Genomic DNA, 19,027 nt, shown 5'->3' with positions numbered 1-19,027 from the left:
TCCCCCGCAGTAAAATCGATTATGCATCAAATTCGGGCGACCTCTGGCCTTTCTAGATATGGACCACCTGGAAGTTGGGGACCCACCCGACCTGTGTCCTGAGGAGTCTGGGGCAGGGGAGAAAGGAAGGTCAGAGACAGGTGTAGACCAGTGGTTCTCAAATGGACACAGTTTTGTCCCTCGCCTTCAGGAAACATTGGCGATGTCTGGAGACATTTCTCACACAGGTTCTGCGAGGACACCCTTAAGGAGGGGAGGCCATGTTCTCTGTGGGGGGGACAGGTGTCCACCCTGGGAGATGCTCCTCGTGGGGCACTGAGCAGAGTTGGGAGCACAGTGCAGCACACACACACACACACACACTAAGGACAGAGCTTACAACCTAGCCATGGGCGAAAAAGTGTGAACACAGAATGAGACATGGAGCGCAAGACCCTGACATAAATGAAAGTGTGTGCCCGCAAACACGCCTTCTGCAGAGCACAATCAAGTAATCATGGGCACTAAAAACACTGGAAGGGGTGCCTCTGGGGAGCGGGGAGGGGGAGAAGATTATGGGGACGAGCAGGAATATGTGAGTTATTAGTTGGGGGTGTGGGTCAAGGAATGGATGAATGAATATGAACGCTATGGAGGGGCCCGTCATGGAGTGCTAATTCAGTGCTCCGTGAACTAGGGAGCACGGTTAACTCAGCCCTCGGCCCCTGAGGTCCAAAAGGGAGAATCAAGAGGGCACTGAGATAGAAAGACAAATAAAATAAAACATACCAGGCAGAGAGTAAGGGAAGCTGAAGTGAAGACAGCATAGCACAGACCTGCAGAAACAGAGGTAAAGAGAAGAGAGAGAGAGACTAAGAGACTTGCAAAGGGGACAGAGAGAAGAATTCCAGGGACGTCCAGAAGGGCAGAGGAAGCTGTCAGGGAGGGTTTGGGGCCTGTGGATTGGGTCAAGGTCTCCTTCCCGGGTCCGTGGTCCCTACTCCTGCTCCGGCAACACTGTAAGGGGCTGTGATCAGGCTGCCCTGACACCCCTCCCAATGTGGCCGCTGTCCCCAGGTGGAACAGCCCAGGCTGGGGATGCTCATAAGGCCCCCAGAACCCCCACGGGAGGAGGCAGGCCATCAGCCCAGCCATGGACTCTGGACCTGGCTGGTCTGGGTTCCTTCTGCCTCCCACATGCCGTCTCTGTCTCAGCCTGGCTCTGAAGTCTCTGCAGGCTCCCTCTCCCCTTTACTCCCTGTTCCTCCTCTCCCTGAGGCTCCCTCATTCTGTGCTGTCTCCCCACCTCTCCTCTCTGCCTACCTTGGCCATTCTGTCTCTCTGGGGTCTCTCCCTCTCAGTCTGTCTGTCTGTCTCTCTCTCTGTCTCTGAGTCTCTCTCTCCTTCCTCCCTCCACACTCACCATTTATACATGGCAGGAGCATTCTCTACATGCCTCTCCTCATAGCTCACTCCCTCTCGCTCCCCCACTTTCTGTCTCTGAGTCTCTGGCCCCCTAAGTTCTCGGGCTCTCATCCGAGATCTCAGAGCCAAGAGTGAGCATCCTGTCCAGGCCCCTCCCTGCCCAGTATCTTCCAAGGGACCAAAGAAAGGAGGGAGAAAGGGAAGGATGGACATTCTTTGGGTCAAAGTCCCCGAGTTAACTTGCATTTTCATGCTCACCTCAGGTGCTAACATGAAGACCACAGTTGTAACCTCTAGACCTGGTTCCTGGGGTCTCTTATTCTCTGTCACAAGTATATGAGTGTGAGCTAGTGTGTGTGAGCCTAGAGTGTGTGCTTGCTTGTGTGTGCCCAGTGGTAGCAGTTTTGGGATTATGTTATGCCTAGATTCAAGTGTTCTTTTATTTTTCCAAAAATTGTCTTGAAGTATGGTTTTTGCAAATATGTGTTCTCTTCATTGCTTTGATTTCTTTTATTCCTTCCCTCTCATGGCCTCCAATTATATAGATGTTAGGTCTTCTTTGCTTGTCTTTTATATCTATCATTTCCACTCAAATGGACTTGTAAAAAATCTGTTTCTGCCCAGCCTTAATAAAAGAGGATGAAAAAGAGATTGCAAAGCAGGGGCCAAGGAAAGTTAAACTTCTTGAGAAAACTGACCTATTTACCCTGGAGTTAGATGAGTGACAGAGACACGTCAGATTCTGCCTCAAAAAACATTTAAATCCAAGAGGCTGTCTGAAGCCCCAGTGCTCAGGGAGGTGGCATTGCAAACAGACTGCACGGCCAGGACATGGCAGAGCAGGAGACGTTGGAAAGCTGCATAAAGCTGTGGTTAAGAGGGTGGTCCTGGTTGTATCACCCACCAGCTGTGTCTCAGGTCCTCTTCCCTTGAAGCAAACCTGAGATTTGGATTCTTGTGAAAGATATTCTTGTGAAGGAGAGCGAGGGAGGCAGAGTAGCAGGAGAGGAGGGTACAATATAGCCGAACAAGGATACCATGTGTTCTTGGCTTGAGTCTAGCTTGAGCCTGAGCCCCAGGGAGCTCTGGGGATGAATTGCACCATGGAGTTGTTTCTACCTTGAAGAAGAGGGCTCGGCTTTTGTACCCCAGGTCCATCAGTCTGCCACTGGCTGCCTTACAAGGGGTGGGGGTGGGGGGCATGATCTCCTGGGGAGGCAACTCCTTTGGGGCGGAGGGCAATTCTCTGGAGAACGGAGCCGTTGTGAGGTGTCAGGAGACAACGCTCCCAGCAGTGGAGGGACGAGGGGTGGGGGCACCAACAGCATCCACTACCCAATGTGCCTGGGGCAATCTGTGCCTCAGTTTCCTGCACTCACAGGTGGGGATAGTACCACTGTATTTCATCAGTTCTCCAACTTCCTTTTTAATATCTATGAAACTGGATGTGTTTGAAGTCAGTAGCATATTCTAGTTTCATTGGAAGCATTTTCTCCCTTAGTAGGGCCTGAAGGAGAGGTTCATGTTACAATGCTGCCTGGTAGACTGGATGAAATATGGTCGTATTCACCTCATGGTGAGTCTGAGAGAAACCCAGAGAGAGACACAGGGTGTGGGAGAGGGACAGAGAACCAGCACGAGAGTCAGAAAGCTACAAAAAGAGCCACCAACACAGAAGGACAGGGAGACACATCAGCCAGTCTGTGAAATAGGACAAATAACACAGGCTGAAGGGGACAGCCCCCCTAGCCCCGCTTGGCCTTCCTATCCCCCTCCCTGCCGCCCGCCCTTGCTCGCTATTGGCAATCCCCCCAGAGCCCAGGTCAGCCTATGCTGCTCGCTCTCCTCTCCGCATGGCTCCATCCCTTACACTTCTGTTTCATGTCTAAGCATCTGTCCTGCCCTCCCTGCCTGTCCCTCTCCACCCCTGTGTCTTGTTTCTCTCTGACCTGATGTCTCCTTGTGTCTGTCTCTATCTCTCTCTGTCTCTTACTTTCCCTGAATCTCTGTCTCTGGGTCTCTCTGTCTCTCTGCTTCCTGTGTATATCTCAGTGTATCTTGTATCTCTGTTTCTCTGTCCCCCATGGCTCTCTGTGTGTCTCTGCCCCCTCATCCCTCTTGAGTCCCACCCTCCCACGGTTCCCACACTGCATGAGCCCTTGCCCCCCTCCCCACCGCCAGCGCAGAGCAGCCTTGCAGACCTCCTCAGACACACTGGAGTATTCACGCACTGGGGGACTCTTGGGGTCTCACCTGGGGACAGAATCCAGGCTCAGAGACACCGACTGGGGACAGAGAGCTGTAGGGAGAGACCCCCACGGGCACATGGGCAGTGACAGAGGCTGAAGAGCTCACCCTGGGGCATGTGTCCAGCCAGACGCCAGGCGGAGGCCACGCTGGTGGTGCCGACGGAGCCGGCTCTGTGGCTGGTGAGTTCAGTTTGATGAGCAGGAGGCCGTCGGCCCTGCCGGGAGTGCTGTGCCGAGAAGTTGGCCTCCGTCACCCGGCTGCCGGGCTCTTGGTCTGTATCCAGGCTGTGTGGGCCCAGTCGAATGTTGTCGCTGCCGTGGATGGGCACGCGCCCTCCCTCCCTCAGCCTGTCAGTGCCGTGGCAGCCTCGTCCTCATCTCCGGGTCTCTGGGTCTCGGCCGCATCCCAGTTCCGTCCTCAAGCCCAACTCCATCCTCAGCTCCAGGATTAAACCCATCCCCAGTCCCAGCCCCCTCTCCCACTTCCTGCCAAACTCTTTTTCACACCTAGGGAAAGGCGCTGCTGCTTCTCTCTTCAAGCCCCGCCCCCGAGATGAAGCCCCGCCTCTGGCCAGGCCCCGCCCCCAATCCAGGCCCCGCCCCCAGCTCACGCACTTAAGGCAAATGGCATCGTGGGCCGATGCGAATGCAGGAGGAGGCACCACAGTGGAGTCTTTCTCCCTGCAAGGTGGCCACCTGCCGGCGCTGGGACTGCGGGCTGTACTCCGTTCCATTAATGATGAGGCTTTTGCCAGCATTGCCCTGGACTCCTGGAGGCGGGGTCAGAGCACAAAGGGGAGGGGTCAGGGCTCGAAGGCAGGGTCAGAGCTCAGGGGGCGGGATCAGGACCAAGGAAGGTTCAAGAGGGTGGGGCATAGACCGAGTCTCGGGTCAAGGGAAAGACCAGTGGGGACCCCTCTTCTGGACCCCCTCCCTCTCCACACCTCGTCTCTCTCCACCCTCGGACAGTTTCAAAACTCACCCCCGTGTGCACAGCATCTCACATTCACACCTTTCCCTCCTCCAGACTCGTCCTCTCCGTCCATCAAGAGTCATGGGAAGTCTCCCAGTCCACCGAGTCCTCAGGTGAGTCTGGGGACGTTAGCCCGGCTCCGTCCACCCTCCCTCTCACTCCCTTCTTCCTCTGTCTCCCAGGACATCTCTGGGCAGGAAAGGACTGCAGAAGGGGCACCTCATCCCCTGCTCGCGGATTCTGGCCATGAAACATGGAGCCTGGGGACGTAGAGACGGGAGTGCGAGACAGCCAGGAGGAGAAGACAGAGAAAGTGCCAGCAGCAGTTAGGAAGTGGCAGCAGTGGGAAGATGGAGTGACGGAGACAAAAAAAATCAGAAAAGAAACACGGAGTGAGATTCGGAAACATGGAGACTAGAAGGGAGAGAGACAGAGAGCTAAGGCGTCAGAACTAGGCAGACTCGGGTGATGGAGACACAGAGAGATGAGAGCGGGACGGATGCTGAGTCTGGAGGATACAGAGACAGAGGGACAGAGGGAGAGAGAGATTAGGAGCCAGAGAGAGACAGACTCAGAGACTCACGGATGGAGACACACAGACATCAGAGACCCAGAGGGTGAGACGGGGCAGAGAGGCAGGACACAGACTCCCCTTTGCTCACCCGCCTGGCTGGTCTGCCTGGGCTGAGCTCCAATCTGCTGCCTCTTCCTGGAGCCACACTGAGGCTTATAAGCATCTCTTTGCCGGGCTGTCCCACCCCTAGGGCTGGTGGCCACATGCCTTTCGGGTCAGAATCTTTTGGTCCATGCCCCTCCAGCCTACCACCTCCCAGACCCAGCTCAGGGTGCCCAGAGCATTGTTGGGGACAGGCACTGAGTGACTTCTGGCCCAGAGCCCCAGGCTGCCCTCACCTCCAGCTAACACCCCATTCTTCGTTCCTGGGGGTCTCCCCATCTCAGTGTCTCCTTTGCGGTAGGTTTATCCTGTGATCCTTTGTCTAACACCTTGACTGGTTTATATTCATCCATTCTTCTTTTCTAATATAATCATTTAAAGCTATAAATCTGCTGCTTCCCACAAGTTTTGATATGTAACATTTTTGTTTATCATTCAGTTCTCAGTATTTTTAAATTTCCATTCTGATTTTATTCCGTTCTGATTTAATTTCCATCGTACATTATTTAAAGGAGCAGTTGTGTTTTAACTTCTCTACGTGTGGGTATCACGTCGATGTGCTTATTGAATTGTGGTTTTCTTACATCGTGGTTGGGAACGTGACTGTGTGACACCAAATCCTTTTCATGGTACGTAACTGCTGAAATCTCACACTTTTAATGGGTGAATCTGTCCATTTCTCCCTGTAGTCCTACCAATTTTTATACTAAGTATTATGAAGCTATTTTATTAGAAATATTCAGGTTTAGAATCATTATATTTGTTATAAAGAACTTTTTATTATTTTGTAGCAACCCACTCTGTCTAATAATGATTTTAGTATTGATACCTCTCTTGAAGGATATTAGTAATGCTGTACTACTTTTCTTGGGGGTAATATTTCTTGGTAAATCTCTTTTCATCTTTTGCTTTCAACTTTTCTATGAGCTTTTGGTGTGTCTCTTGTAAACAGCATAGAACAGCCCTTTAGATTCTTTTTTTTTTTTTTTTGTGAGGAAGATCAGCCCTGAGCTAACATCCATGCTTATCCTCCTCTTTTTGCTGAGGAAGATCGGCTCTGAGCTAACATCTATTGCAACCCTCCTCCTTTTTTTTCTTCCCCCCAAAGCCCCAGTAGATAGTTGTATGTCATAGTTGCACATCCTTCTAGTTGCTGTATGTGGGACGCGGCCTCAGCATGGATGGAGAAGTGGTGTGTTGGTGCGCGCCCAGGATCCGAACTCGGGCCGCCAGTAGCAGAGCGTGCACACTTAACTGCTAAACCATGGGGCTGGCCCAGCCCTTTAGATTCTAATCTGAATTTAACCATTTGCATTTATTATGATTATTGATATATTTGGCACTATTAATATTATCTTACTTTTAAATTACTGTCTTTCCTTTTCTATGCTTCCTACCTTTTTTGGATTATTTGACTTTGTGGTGGGTTTTTTTTTTCCTTACTTCATTTTTCTCTTTCTGCCTGTTTGGAATTTATAAACCTGTTTCTATTCTTTAGTGGTTCCTTTTGATATTTTATCACGTTGCATTTTCCTTGTCACGCAATTCACAATATTTTCTACTTTCCATTATGATTTCCTGTTTGATCTGTGGTTTATTTAGAAGAGTATTTTAAAAATCAAAACACATGGGAATTTTCTGGTTATCATTTTGTCGCAATTTCCAGAGTAATCACATTGTGGTCAGACAACGTACTCTGTACATTATAACTTTGAAATTTGTTGAGACTTGCTTCATGGCTCAGTATCTGGTCAATTTTTGTAAAGACTGTGGGAAGTTTTTTATTGAGGTCTAACGTTTTATTGAGGTGTACACAGTGCAGTGTGCAGGCGTCAAGCGTCCACTTCGATGAGTGTTGACACTCATGAGTGTCACTCATGAGACACACGCACACAGGTAACCCCCCACTCCTGTCATGTCAGAGAATATTCCGTCACCTCAGGAAGTTCTCTCACATCTCAGTCTGTCTCCACATCTGCCCCTCTTTTCCCATCCCAGGAACCAGGCAGCGTTGATTAGTTTGGCCTGTCCTAGAATTTCACAGATAAATGGAATGATACAGTATACAGTCATGCGTTGCTGAATGACGGGGATACGTTCTGAGAAATGTGTCGTTAGGCGATTTCGTCCTTGTGCGAACATCACAGAGTGTGCTTTAGGTGGTATAGCCCGCTGCACACCTAGGCTGTGTGCTAATCTTATGGGACCACCGTCCCATAAGTCATAGTCATAGTTGACTGAAACATCATGATGCCGCACGTGACTGTATAATATCTTATGTCTGGCTTCTTTCACCCAGCACAATGATTGTGAGATGCACCTATGTTCTTGTGCACATCAATAGTTCATTTCTTCTGATAACTGAGTAGCATTCCGTTGTATGGATATGTCATAGGTTTGTCCACTCTCCCCTTCGTGGACATTTGGGTTGTTTCCAGTTTGGCTATTGTCAATAAAGCTACTATGAACATTCTTGGCAAGTCTATTTTTTTGTCATTGCTCTTGTATAAATCCTAGGAGTGGACTTGCTGGTCATGGGGCAGATGTGTTTATCTTTCTAAGAAACCGTCAAACTATTTTCCAAAGCAGTTGTACCATTTTACACTCCCCCCAGCACTGTATGAGAGCTGTGTCTGCTCTACATGTTAACTAACACTCGGTGCTGTCATCTTTTTAGTTTTAGCCATTCTGGTAGACATGTGTGTTTTGAAAAGATTGTATATTCTTCATATACTGCGTGCAACGTGCTACATACGATCATTAAGTAACATATGACCATTTGTCAATCTTTTTGTTCAAATCATCTATGTCCTTATTCATTTTTATCTTGTTTCTTCTATCGTTTGCTCAGAGGCATCTTAAAATCCTCTTCTATGAATGAGGATTTGTCTATTTCACTTTTAGTTATTTCATCTCTTTATATATTTTGAAGATGTGTTGAGATAGATAAATATGTGACGATTTCCTCATGAATAGACTCATAAATAATATATTTATGAATATATTCTTGAATATTAGTTCTTATTGGTATATTCTTATGAATATAATTGATCAGTGAAGAGTATAATAACGATCCCTCATATTCTTGGGCCCCCAGTCTCCCCTCTCTCTGCCCTCAGTCTCCCCACCATCTCAGCCCCTTGGTCTCCCCATCTCTTGCCCACAGCAGCTCTCTTCATGATTCTTCCCGCCATTCTCCAGCTGCAGCAGCAGGATCCTGAGGCAGATATGAACTAAGAATTCTTAAAATGCATTGAAGAAGACAGAATCAAAATAGGTCAACTAAAGCTAACTAAAGTAAGCAGGAAAAATCCCATTTGATTGCCGTTTGCTGACTTGACTTTTCAGAAATTGGACAACACCCACAGAGTCTGCTTCTCTTCTCCCAGGTATGTCTCCTTCCTTTGGGACCCTGTGGCCCTCCTGATCAAGACTCCCATTTCCCAGATGGGGAAACGGAGGCCCAAGGAGGAAAAGCTATTTTCTGGAATACTTTGAATGGGAACAGAAGCAAAGAGGACAATTTGAACAGAGCCCATGCTTCTCTTAGACTTTATTTCTGGGCTTAGGGGAAGGAAGAAAAAAAATGAAAAACCAACTTTCTCCACCACTGTTAAGGCTGGGTCAACATTGTGCCACCAGGGGGCACTGTGTACAGGAGAAGATTCTTGGTGGGATTGGACTCCTGGGGCTGAGCAAGGAGGGGACTGGGGGGCTCTAGACTCCTGGGTCTGAGGGAGGAAGGGAGTAGGAACCCGGATTCCTGAATTCCTGCAGCAGCATTTATTTGGGGGTTCCATTTCACGGGTCCCAGTGCCAGGAGTTAACTGGCCTGGATCGTTTTCTGTATCCAGTCAGTGAACTTGCAGAGGTTGGTGTAGACACCTGGAATGTAGGGTTGGCCACACTGGGCTTGTCCAAAAGACACGAGGCCCTGCAGGTGCCCCTTGCAGACCACGGGGCCCCCAGAGTCACCCTGTTGTTGGAGAGAGAATCCAAAACATGAGATGTGGAGAGAGATGTGAGATCAGAAAGGAACCAGATGAGACAGAGAGACAAAGACAGGAAAAAAAAAAAAGACAGCAATACACCCCTTAGAGGTTCCATTCCAGAGCCCTGACCGCACCTTCTTCTGCTTCCCTATGTCCTAACAGCTGGCCGATTCTCTTGGATTTGCTGTTGTTCTGTCTCTGTCTGTGTCTCTCCTTCTTTGTCTGCCCCCATGGATTGTTTCTCTGTCTCATTGACTTCCAGAGTCTCTGCATCTCTCTACATCTCTTTGTATATTCTGTTTTTTTCCTATTTCTCTTTTTGTTTCATCTCTGTGAATCCGTCTATCTCTCTGGGTGTATTTTTCTGTGTGTGTGTGTGTGTGTTCCTGCCCCCTTGTGCTCTCTGTCTCTCTGTTTCTCTTTTTCTTTGTTTCTCTTTATTCCTGTGTCTCTTTCTGTTTCTCCCAATCTCTCTCTCTCATTGTCACTATCTCCCTGTGTCTCTGTTTCTCACCATGTGTCCCTCTGTGCCTCTGTCGCCCTCCCTTCTCCATCTCTCCCTGGATCTCCCCCCGTCCCCATTGCTCACTTTGCAGGAGTCCTTCTGGTCGTGTCCTCCGCCAGCGCAGAACATGCTGGGGTGATATATGAAGTCATAGAGGGCACTGCAGCTCTCCTCAGACACCACTGAGATATTCACACACTGGAGCACGTTGGGCTGCCTGCCTGGGATGCAGAGCTCTGGGTCAGCCCCTCTGGCTGGGTGGAGAACCCCTCAGAGAGGGCAGACACACTCACCCTCATGAGCTCACCATTCTTCAGCTGCCCCCAGCCGGAGACGAGGCAAGAATCTCCAGCAGTGGGGCACTGGGAGGCGATGCTGATGTTCCGGATGGTGGCAGACGGCGACACCGATTCTTTCAACTTGATGAGCATGAGGTCGTTGGCGTAAAAGGGTTTGTTGTAGTCTGGGTGCTGTATGGAGAGGCTGGTCTCCATCATGCAGGCGCCTGGTTCTTGGTCGTCGTCAAGACTGTGCAGGCCCAGCCCGACGGTGTAGGAGCTGAGGGCCACGGGGACAGGTTGGTTTTGTAGCAACAACACCCTTATCTCCATTCTCGCCCTCCGGACACCCCATCCTCCTCGCTAAGAGGTCCTCACCATGATCTAAATCCTCATCACCATCAATAATGGGACGAGAACCTGCCTTCATTCGCTAGTGACTGGGCAGCTGAGCTGAGATCTCAACCCAGAAACACCAGCTCCCGCCTCCCTCCCAGACCCTTCCTTCCAGTATTTCCCATTAGCATCAGGCTGAGCCTGATATGAGGGCCCTCCTTTTGGCTAGCTTTACATCCAGGTGCCCCCAGACTCCGCCCCCACCCCGCCCGGCACTCACTTCTGGAAACAGTGTGCGGCTGACAGCACCCATTGTGGATGCACCAGGACGCCCCCGCAGAAAAATTCGTTTCCAGTGAACAGTGCCGCCTGCCACGGCTGCGAGTAGGGGCTGCAGTCCTCGCCGGCTATGATCCGGCTGCTGCCAATGGAGGCCAGGCATCCTGGGGGCGGAGTCAGGGCTGGGGGGCGGGCTCAGGGTGGAAGCCCGGCTCCTGGGGTCTAGGTTACGGTGCAGGGGCGTGGTCAGGATTCCTGGGGGCCTGGCCATGGCGCATGTGCGTGGTCAGGGCTGGGCGGGGCTCAGTGGAACCAGGGCTCGGGGGCGCGGGGTATCGGTGCAGGGAGCGTGGTTAGGTCTGGTGGGGCGTGGTCAGCGCTAGGGGAGGGATGGTGAGGAGGCGGGACTAGGGCTCCTGGGGGCGGGGTCACAGTGCAGGAGGCCGGACCAGGGCTTTGGGGCGGGGCTATGATGCAGGGGCGTGGCCAGGACCTCAGGAGTGGAGTCTGGGATCCTGAGGGCAGAGTCAGGACTCTTAGGGGTGGAGTCAGGATTGGGGAGGCGGGCTCGGGAGATGGGATTAGGTCCTGGGGGCGGGGTCACGGTGCGGGGCTTTTATCGGGCAGGTCAGATTCCCTCTCCCTCTCCCTCTCCCTCCTCCCTCCTCTCCCTCCTCCCTCCTCTCCCTCCTCCCTCCTCTCCCTCCTCTCCCTCTCCCTCTCCTCCCAGGAGCAGCATGGCAGGCTCCTGCACTTCTGGGGCCCGAGTCCCCCAGCACAACAGACCCCCTCCCACAGGGTGGCAGAGACAAGGGCGACACAGCCAGATGCTCAGGGAGGCAGTGTTGCTATCTGTGGCCCTCAGAGTCCCCCATTCCCTGGCTCAGCCTCCTCCACAGTCACACCTGCTACCAGCCAGCTCACACAGAGACCCCATCACCTTGTCCCAGGACACGGTTCCTGGGTGTCCAGGGATCGACGACCCAGGAAGCAGCACAGATTCCTAGCAATGGGCGACTCCCCCAAGAGCACCATCTCCCTTTTAGTACCACCCTGGGCTTCCCATGTCCTCACAGCATCCTCAGGCCAGTGGTCACTCTGCTAGATATTCAGAGGCACAGACTGTCAGCGTCGTTCACCTAATAATGCACCGACTCTCCCAGGTATGACCACTTGTCCCGTCACACTGTGTCACACACAGGTGTGCAATGCCACACACAGACACAGAGTACACAGGTGGCACACACACTCCCCATGATACAAGGAGTCACACGTGTGCAACCAGAGAGCAACGGTCACAGTGCTGTCCCACATGCAGCTTTAGTCACACCTGGGAGGACACTGAGTCATGTCTGCACGGTGACAAACACTGCCCTGGGGCACAGACAGTCACACACACACTCAGATACCTGTGACGCTGAGGAGGAGGCTCCCCAGGAACCAGCCCCGGGGGGGTCCTGCTGCGACTGTCATGTCAGCACCTGGGCACGAGGGTCGTCTCAGGTGAGTGTGGGGTCCCACAGCCCGAGTCTCCATCTGTCTCTTCCTCCCTCCCTCCTGTTCCCCTGGGATATTCTTGGGCCGATGAGGACCTATACCCCCCACCCCAACACACACATGTCATAGGGTCTGAGATCCTGCCCAGAGACCCAGAATCTAGAGAGATTTAGAGACAGAAAAAGCGGGAGAGAGAAAGAGAGAACCAGGTGGAGAGGAAGGGACAGAGAAATTGTCCATCTACAAATGGGGAGAGGTAGGAGGATGGAGACACGGCCCCTCGGGGCCGGAGGGAAGACAGACAGCACCTGAGAGAGACAGAGACAGCCTGAGAGTCAGGGTCACAAAGAGAGTTTCAGAGACATAGAGACTAGGGGAGATGGGGAGAGAACTGGAGACACACTCCTAACTAGAGAGAGAGTGGGAGACCTCTTTGGAGAGGAGACAGGGAGACACAGGGTCCAGAGACTGAGAATCACAGGGACATGGAGCTGTGGGGAGAGTGGAACACAAAGACTGCCTGGCTCTCGGGGGCAGTGGGAGCGGACCACTGGGAGGCTCACCTGGCCGCCTCTGGGCTCCTGAATGCTGCGCTGGGCTGAGCTCCTGCCTGCTGCCTCCTCCAGGGGCCCCCGTGGGGCTTTTAAGCATCCCCAGCTGGGCCGGCCTGCCCCCAGGGACGCATTCCTGGGAGCAGGTGCTGTGAGCTTCCAGCTCAGTGCTGTCAGGCTGCCCTGGTGCGGGGCTGGGAGCAGGGACCCAGCAAGGAGACCCTGGGCTCACTCCCCTTCTTTCTTGGTTCTCTCTCAGCTCCCTCCCCCCATCCTTCTCCTCTCCCTCCCTCCCTGTCTCTCTCTCTCACCCCCCCTCCCTCCCTCTCTCCCTCGCTCTCCCTACCCCCGCCCCCATCTTTCTCCTCTCTCTCCCCAGGTATGTTTCTCCTCTCTCTCTCCCCCATCTTTCTCCTCTATCTTTCTCCTCTCTCCTGCATTTTTCTCCTTTCTCTCTCTCTCCCCCTATCTTTCTCCTGTGTCTCTCTCTATTCCTCTGTCTCTCTCTCTGCTTCTGTCTCTCTCATTTTCTCTCTCTCATTTTCTCTCTCGTTCCCCCTCCCTTTCTCTGTCTCTTCCTACCATGCTTCCCCAGCAAACCTTCCCAGGTTCAAATCCAGGCTGCATCACCTTCTACCTCTGGAACCTCGGGCAGGTGACTGCACCCCTGGGAGCCTCCGTTCCCCCTTACGTAAGATCTGGATAACCGTTGTTCCTCACTCCCAAAATATATCCAAAGAGAGAATGCAGGGAAGGAGACTTGACCCCGTGTCAGGCGTGGAGTGAGCGCCCAGCACGTGGAGCACGACGAAGCCTGCGCTCAGCAGAGAGCAGTTGTGCACCCGCCGTGCTCCACGGGCTGCTGTCCACACTCGAGACACAGGAAGGAACGAGCAAGCTGTGGTGCTCATGGGTCTCACGTCCTAGTGGGGGAGACAGACAAACAGAAGAACTACAGGATGGCTGGCCTGGTGGCGCAGCGGTTAAGTGCACGCGCTCCGTTTCAGCGGCCCAGGGTTTGCAGGGTCGGATCCCGGGAATGCACTGATGCACCGTTTATCAAGCCATGCTGTGGCGGCGTCCCATATAGAGTGGAGGAAGATGGGCACGGATGTTAGCCCAGGGCCAATCTTCCTCAGCAAAACAGAGGAGGGTTGGCAGCTGTTAGCTCAGGGCTGATCTTCCTCACAGAAACAAACAAACAAAAGAACAACTACAGGGACAAGCAAATGTCTGGTAGTTGTGTGTGTGCAGAGAACACGGGGGACGTTAGGGAGTGATGGGGACCCAGGTGGGGTGGCTGTGGACAAGGTGGGGGGCCAGGAGTCTCAGAGGAGGGGCATTCAGGCTGAGAGCCGTCGTGGCTCGTGAGCCTTGCAGGAAACAAAGAGAACTCGGTGTGTGTGAGGCAGAGCGAGGAGAGGGGACGGGGAAAAGCGTGCAGGGGTTTACACACCAGGGTAAGGGGTTTGGGTTTGTTTTAAGTGCAATGGATTTTAGGCACGGGGGTGGAGGGAGGGGCAGGATCTTATTTGCTTTTAAACAACATCCCGAGTGGAGAAGGATTGTAGGGGGTGAGGTGGAAGCGGGGGGTCCAGCGGGGGGTGGGAGGCGGCCCCATCCAGATGGGAGATGCTGTGTCCAGGGAGAGGAGAAATGACCGGGCGCAGGGCTCGGCTTGGAGGCGGAGTCAGTGTACTGACCGACCCATGGGGGGAAAGTAGGCGTGGGGGAGGGAGACAAGGGTGGTGTGAGGCTTGGTCTGTTGGCGCCCCGTTTGTGGAGACGGAGAAGGAGGTGTGGGGAAGGGCTGCGCTGGGGACGCCCATCAGGAGCCAGGCGGGTGGACGCGTGAGCACGGAGGTGCAGGCAGAGGTCAGCGCTGGTGAGAAACGGCGGGAGTTGTCGGGGGAGGTGGTGTTTAGAGCCCTGGGGCTGGGTGAGGTCACCTGAGCAGCAGGTGTGGACGGCGCTGATGAGGGGTTGTGTGGACAGATGATGGGACGAGGGGTTGTGTGGACAGATGACGTGAGGCTGAAGCATGAGTGTCTGTGCCTCTCTCCGTCTCCTTGGCCTCATCTGTCTCTCTGACCCTGTCTCTCGCTCTCTCTGATTTCTCCGTCTCTGGCTCTTAATGTCTCTCTGGTTCTCTAACTCTGACTCCAACTACCTGCCTGTGTTCAGTCTCCTGGTGGCACACAGACCCCTCTGCCCCTGCCCTGCTCCTGGGACCAGCAGCTCTGACCACGAGGACACAGGAGGCCAGGAGGAGGGTGGGGGTGCAGGGGGGCTCAGGTCCCACAGCCGCCCAGACGTGACTAAGGTCTGGGCGGTGGGAAGAGGCGGGTTGGGGCTGGTGCAGGGGGACAGGGCTGGGCAGCTGAGAGGAGGGAGAAGGGAGTGGACGTGGCAGCCCTCTGTCCCCGTTCTGTGGCCTCTCCTATGTCCTGTCCTGCCTGAGGTCAGGCAGAGGGGACCCATTATTTGGGGATGGGTCCAGGACAGAGTTGTGGGGGGGTCACCTGTGGAGATGCTTCCAGCCTGGCAGGTGGGAATGGTTTGGAGTAGGACTCCGGGAATGGGACTCCAGGGTCAGAACTCAGGCTGGGGTGGAGGCTCGAGAGAGGCAGAGATGAAGAGAGACAGAGATGAGCAAAGAGACTAGGACCAGAGACAGAGAAACAAAGTCACAGAAAGGTATAGATAGATACAGAGACAGATGGAGGCAGAGACACAGAGAAAGAGAACAGAGAGAAGAGATGCAGACAAGAGAGACAAGAGACACAGAGAGACAAGACACAGACAAGAGACAAAGAGAGACAGAGACACAGATGGAAACACAGACAAGAGACAGAGATGCAGAAAGAGAGAGAGACACAGAAAGAGAAAGAGAGAGATGGAGATAGAGAGACACAGAGATTGACAAGAAGAAGAGATAAAGAGAGAGATAAGAGATAGAGATCCAAAATGAGACAGAGACAGATCGGGACACAGAGGGAGACAGAGATAGAGACACAGGATAGAGAAGGACAGAGAGATGGGCACAGACAGAGGCAGAGACAAAATGACACAGGTAGAGGTTATTAAGCATCTTGGAAGTCATTTTAAAATAGCAACAAAAGATAGTTTTAATTTCCCCCAACTTGACCCAAGGCCAGCCCCCAGACGCCCCTCTTAATAAGTAGCAGCCCATTCCCAGGTGCCCTGTGATTCCTCTCTCAGCCACTTGAGCCCCCCTGTGGGCCCTTTGGGCAGCAGCTCCAGCACAGAATTCAGACCTAGCCGGGTCTCCCCTCCACCCCCTCTCCCGGTGCAGCCTCTCTACTTCCACTTTCTCCACCTCAGTCTGTTTCCCAGGGGGATGTGGCTCCTGGGAATGGCTCCAGCCCCCTCCCTGGCCTCCCTCCTCGTCCAGGCCACTCTGTGGTCTGTTCCATGCTCCTCCAACACTCTTCCCCTCACTCTCTCCCTCCACGACTCCCACCTCTCATTTTAGCTCAGCTCCAATGTCACTGCTTCAGTGACATTCAGGGCTCCCACTCTCCTGGGGGTGTTTATGCTTGTCTTCTTCTCATAGCATCCTTCACGTGTCTTCAGAGCCCTTGGTACAAATTACACACGTGTCATTGTTTGTGTTTTTATCTTTCTAACATGTGCCGCTCTCACTGGGCTGGGAGCTCCTTGGGGACAGGGCTGGGTCTGTTCTGTTCACCGCTGAAAACACAGTGCCTCTCGTGGAGTGGGCGTCCAGTGTGTATGTGCTGAATGGACGAGTAAAGAGAGACAGAAAGACCGACACAGAGACAGGGAGACAGACAGACAGATGGACAGAGAGCAGGAGATGAAGATGTGGAGAGAGAAGAATCATAACAAACAATAATAATAGCTTATGATTAATAACAGCTCCCTCTCCACTGGGACAAGGGCGGGGAACTTATTTAACGTGGTTAACGGATTAATTGTGTTGAATTAATGATAATTGTGTCGAGAGCTGACTGTGGCCCTATTTTCAGAACTTTATAGGTAATGACTTATTTATTCATCACAGCAACACTGTGAAGTAGATGCTTTTATTAGCTTTACTTTACAGATGAGGAAACTGAGGCACAGAGAGGTTAAGTAGTTTACACCAGGTCACAGAAAGACTGAGGCTGGAAGAGACGGAGACAGACAGACAGACAGAGGTGGACAGATATAGAGCAGGAGAGAGTTGGAAACGTAGTGAAAGGGGCGGCCAGAAAGATTCGTACTCTCTGAAAGAGACACATCTCAGGAGCTAGGGATCATAACAATTTAAAAAATAATGATCTAGTAGTTATGAATCACCCGCTTTTCTCTAGGTGCCGTCGTAACTACTGTATGCACGCTGACTAGTTTTAATCTTTGTAATAACCTATGAAGTATCCATTATTGTGCCAGATTTTATGAAAGAGGAAACGGAGGCACAGAGAGGTCAATCAGCTTACCCAAGGTGACACAGCAAAGTGGCAGTGAATCGGGACTCCAGGCTCCGGAGCCCACATCTTGAGCTCCCTGCTGTGCTGCCTCCTTCGTGCATGTCAGGAAACAGAAGCAGAAGCCCAGGGACAGGCGAGCCGTCTCTGCAGGGGCACAGGTCATGGGGGCCCAGGATGCACCTGGACCCACTGACCCTCGCCTGAGCCACCTGCCCTCACCCCTACCTACAGGTGACACGCAGCCTCGGCCACAGAAGACATGGAGCATTGCTGGGAGGGGACGCGATGGGGCCACCCCCAGCCCGGGGCGCCCACTCTCCCGCCTCACAGGAAGAGCCAGCCCCTCCCCCCTCCCACCCCCGCAGGGCTGAGCCTAACGGAGAGTCAGAAACCTCCTGGGCACAGTGCACCGAGGCCTCCTGCTTAGGAATGTCGCCTGTCCGAAGCCCCACGGCGGCCCTGGCCACGTCTTGGCGGGAGTGCCCAGTGCAGCCCTTAGGGAACCGACCTGGTCGACTCAGGAAACGCCTGTAGGCTGCAGTTAACACACTCTGTCCCCTTTCACTCAGTACCTACAGCTACACTGGGGCAGATTGTCTCACCCACGAGAAGTGTTTTCCTTCCTCACTAAGGGCATCGGGGGATTCAGTAGGAAAACCCCACAAAGCCTGACGGGGCATCTCCCTTCCCCGCTCCTGTCCCAGCGGAGGGAGAGGCCAGCCTGAGTGGGGTGATCCTGGGGTCCACCCAGAAGGGGGAGGATGGAGAGAGGGGCTGGGGAGGGCTTTACTGGAGAGAGAGAGTTGGAGCTGACTCCAGCCTGGGGAGCCACGGAGAACACGGCCTGACCACCTGCAAGACGGGCGGTGGCCGTGGGCTGTGGGGACCACCATGGGGGGCATCTCCAGCCCCTCTGCAGCCATGGGGTCTGGGGGGGGACTCAGCAAACATCAAAGGAGCAGGAGTTAAGGTGGTGGCCCCAGTGGACCACAGGCCTGGACATCCCCCATTTTTCTGACACCCACCAAGCAGAGTTATGTCATCACCCCACAGAGGAGGACGGGGGACCCCCAAGTGACTGAGACATTTCCTGTCAGGTGGATTTGATCTGCACCGTCCAGTACAGCAGCCACCAGCCGCGGGTGACAGCTGGACACTGGAAACATGGCAAGTGTGGTCGAGGAAGCGGCTTCTAAATTTGACTTAATTTAAACTAATTTAAATGTAAACACTGACATTTGTTTCAGTTGTTGGAAAAGTTTTAAGTACGTTGGGAATGATCTGGGTCCGTGAATCCACTTTTTCAACTCTCAGTTTTATAGACTCTAACTAGAGATCAAGTGTTTCTGATGAAAATTTAACGTTTGAATGGAGACGCTGCTGTGGGTGTGAAATAGTCACTGGGCTTTCAAGACTTGGTCTAAAAAAAGAATGCAAACTCTCTTATTGGTAATTTTATATTGATTACATGTTGGAGTGATCATAATTTGTATCTATTGGGTTAAAATAAGATATATTGCTGAGATTAAAATTTTACTTGTTTCTTTTTCCTGTTTTTTTAACCTATTCTAGTGTCTTCTATTTATTTATTTATATTAAAAAAATTTTTTTATTGAGTAACGTTGGTTTATAACATTACATAAATTTCAGGTGTACATTGTCCTATTTCAATTTCTGTGTAGACTACATCATGTTCACCACCCAAAGACTAATTACCATCCGTCACCATACACATGTGCCCTATCACCTCTTTTGCCCTCCTCCCTGCCCCCTTCCCCTCTGGTAACCACCAACCTATTCTCTGTGTGTATGTGTTTGTTTGTTGTTGTT

General features: G+C 52.5%; 2 protein-coding genes across 14 annotated transcripts in view; one reads left to right on the top strand and one right to left on the bottom strand.

Moving 5' to 3' along the window:
• Positions 1-18,759, top strand: part of LOC147912808 (kallikrein-1-like) — a 35,220-nt gene extending 16,461 nt beyond the window's left edge. Inside the window, exons 6-10 of one of the 10 annotated variants that reach the window (XR_015549455.1) lie at positions 2,909-2,980; positions 4,681-4,739; positions 5,815-5,931; positions 8,469-8,691; positions 17,160-18,759. Coding sequence is in view for 5 of the 10 variants with exons in the window: in XM_087421303.1 (XP_087277429.1) it covers positions 2,909-2,980; positions 4,681-4,739; positions 5,815-5,905 (222 nt within the window). In the remaining 5 variants the exon portion in view is untranslated. Of the gene's footprint in view, positions 1-2,908; positions 2,981-4,680; positions 4,740-5,814; positions 5,932-8,399; positions 8,449-8,468; positions 8,837-9,456; positions 11,083-17,159 lie in introns of those variants that run through there. The other 9 variants (XR_015549454.1, XR_015549456.1, XR_015549453.1 and 6 more) reach the window with 9 other exon arrangements.
• LOC101407013 (kallikrein-4) lies at positions 8,811-10,818 on the bottom strand. 4 transcript variants are annotated; one of them, XM_087421294.1, is made up of 4 exons: positions 10,456-10,535; positions 10,107-10,357; positions 9,884-10,020; positions 8,823-9,278 (listed from the first exon to the last, which is right to left on the bottom strand). In XM_087421294.1, exons 2-4 carry the CDS (start codon positions 10,294-10,296, stop codon positions 9,126-9,128), a joined length of 480 nt encoding a protein of 159 aa, XP_087277420.1. In that variant the 5' UTR covers positions 10,297-10,357; positions 10,456-10,535; the 3' UTR covers positions 8,823-9,125. The 4 variants fall into 4 exon arrangements, with proteins under 4 accessions (XP_087277421.1, XP_087277420.1, XP_087277419.1 ...); XM_004440438.3 differs by lacking the exon at positions 10,456-10,535 and adding an exon at positions 10,694-10,818 and having other exon boundaries at positions 8,824-9,278; XM_087421293.1 differs by having other exon boundaries at positions 10,107-10,543.
• Positions 18,760-19,027: the final 268 nt, after the last annotated feature.

This window comes from Ceratotherium simum, chromosome 33 (assembly GCF_057802395.1).
Source record: "Ceratotherium simum simum isolate JZ-2026a chromosome 33, ASM5780239v1, whole genome shotgun sequence".
Lineage (NCBI taxonomy): Eukaryota > Metazoa > Chordata > Mammalia > Perissodactyla > Rhinocerotidae > Ceratotherium > Ceratotherium simum.
This window is presented reverse-complemented; position numbering and strand designations above follow the sequence as displayed.

Bases quoted from the DNA above. Each gene is read 5' to 3' on its own strand.
- LOC101407013 (XM_087421293.1), bottom strand. From the start codon at position 10,410: ATGGAGATAAGGGTGTTGTTGCTACAAAACCAACCTGTCCCCGTGGCC. The intron at 10,021-10,106 runs GTGAGCTCATGA...TCTGCATCCCAG, and splicing joins CTGGGGGCAGCTGAAGAATG to GCAGGCAGCCCAACGTGCTC. The intron at 9,279-9,883 runs GTGAGCAATGGG...CTCCAACAACAG, and splicing joins ACCAGAAGGACTCCTGCAAA to GGTGACTCTGGGGGCCCCGT.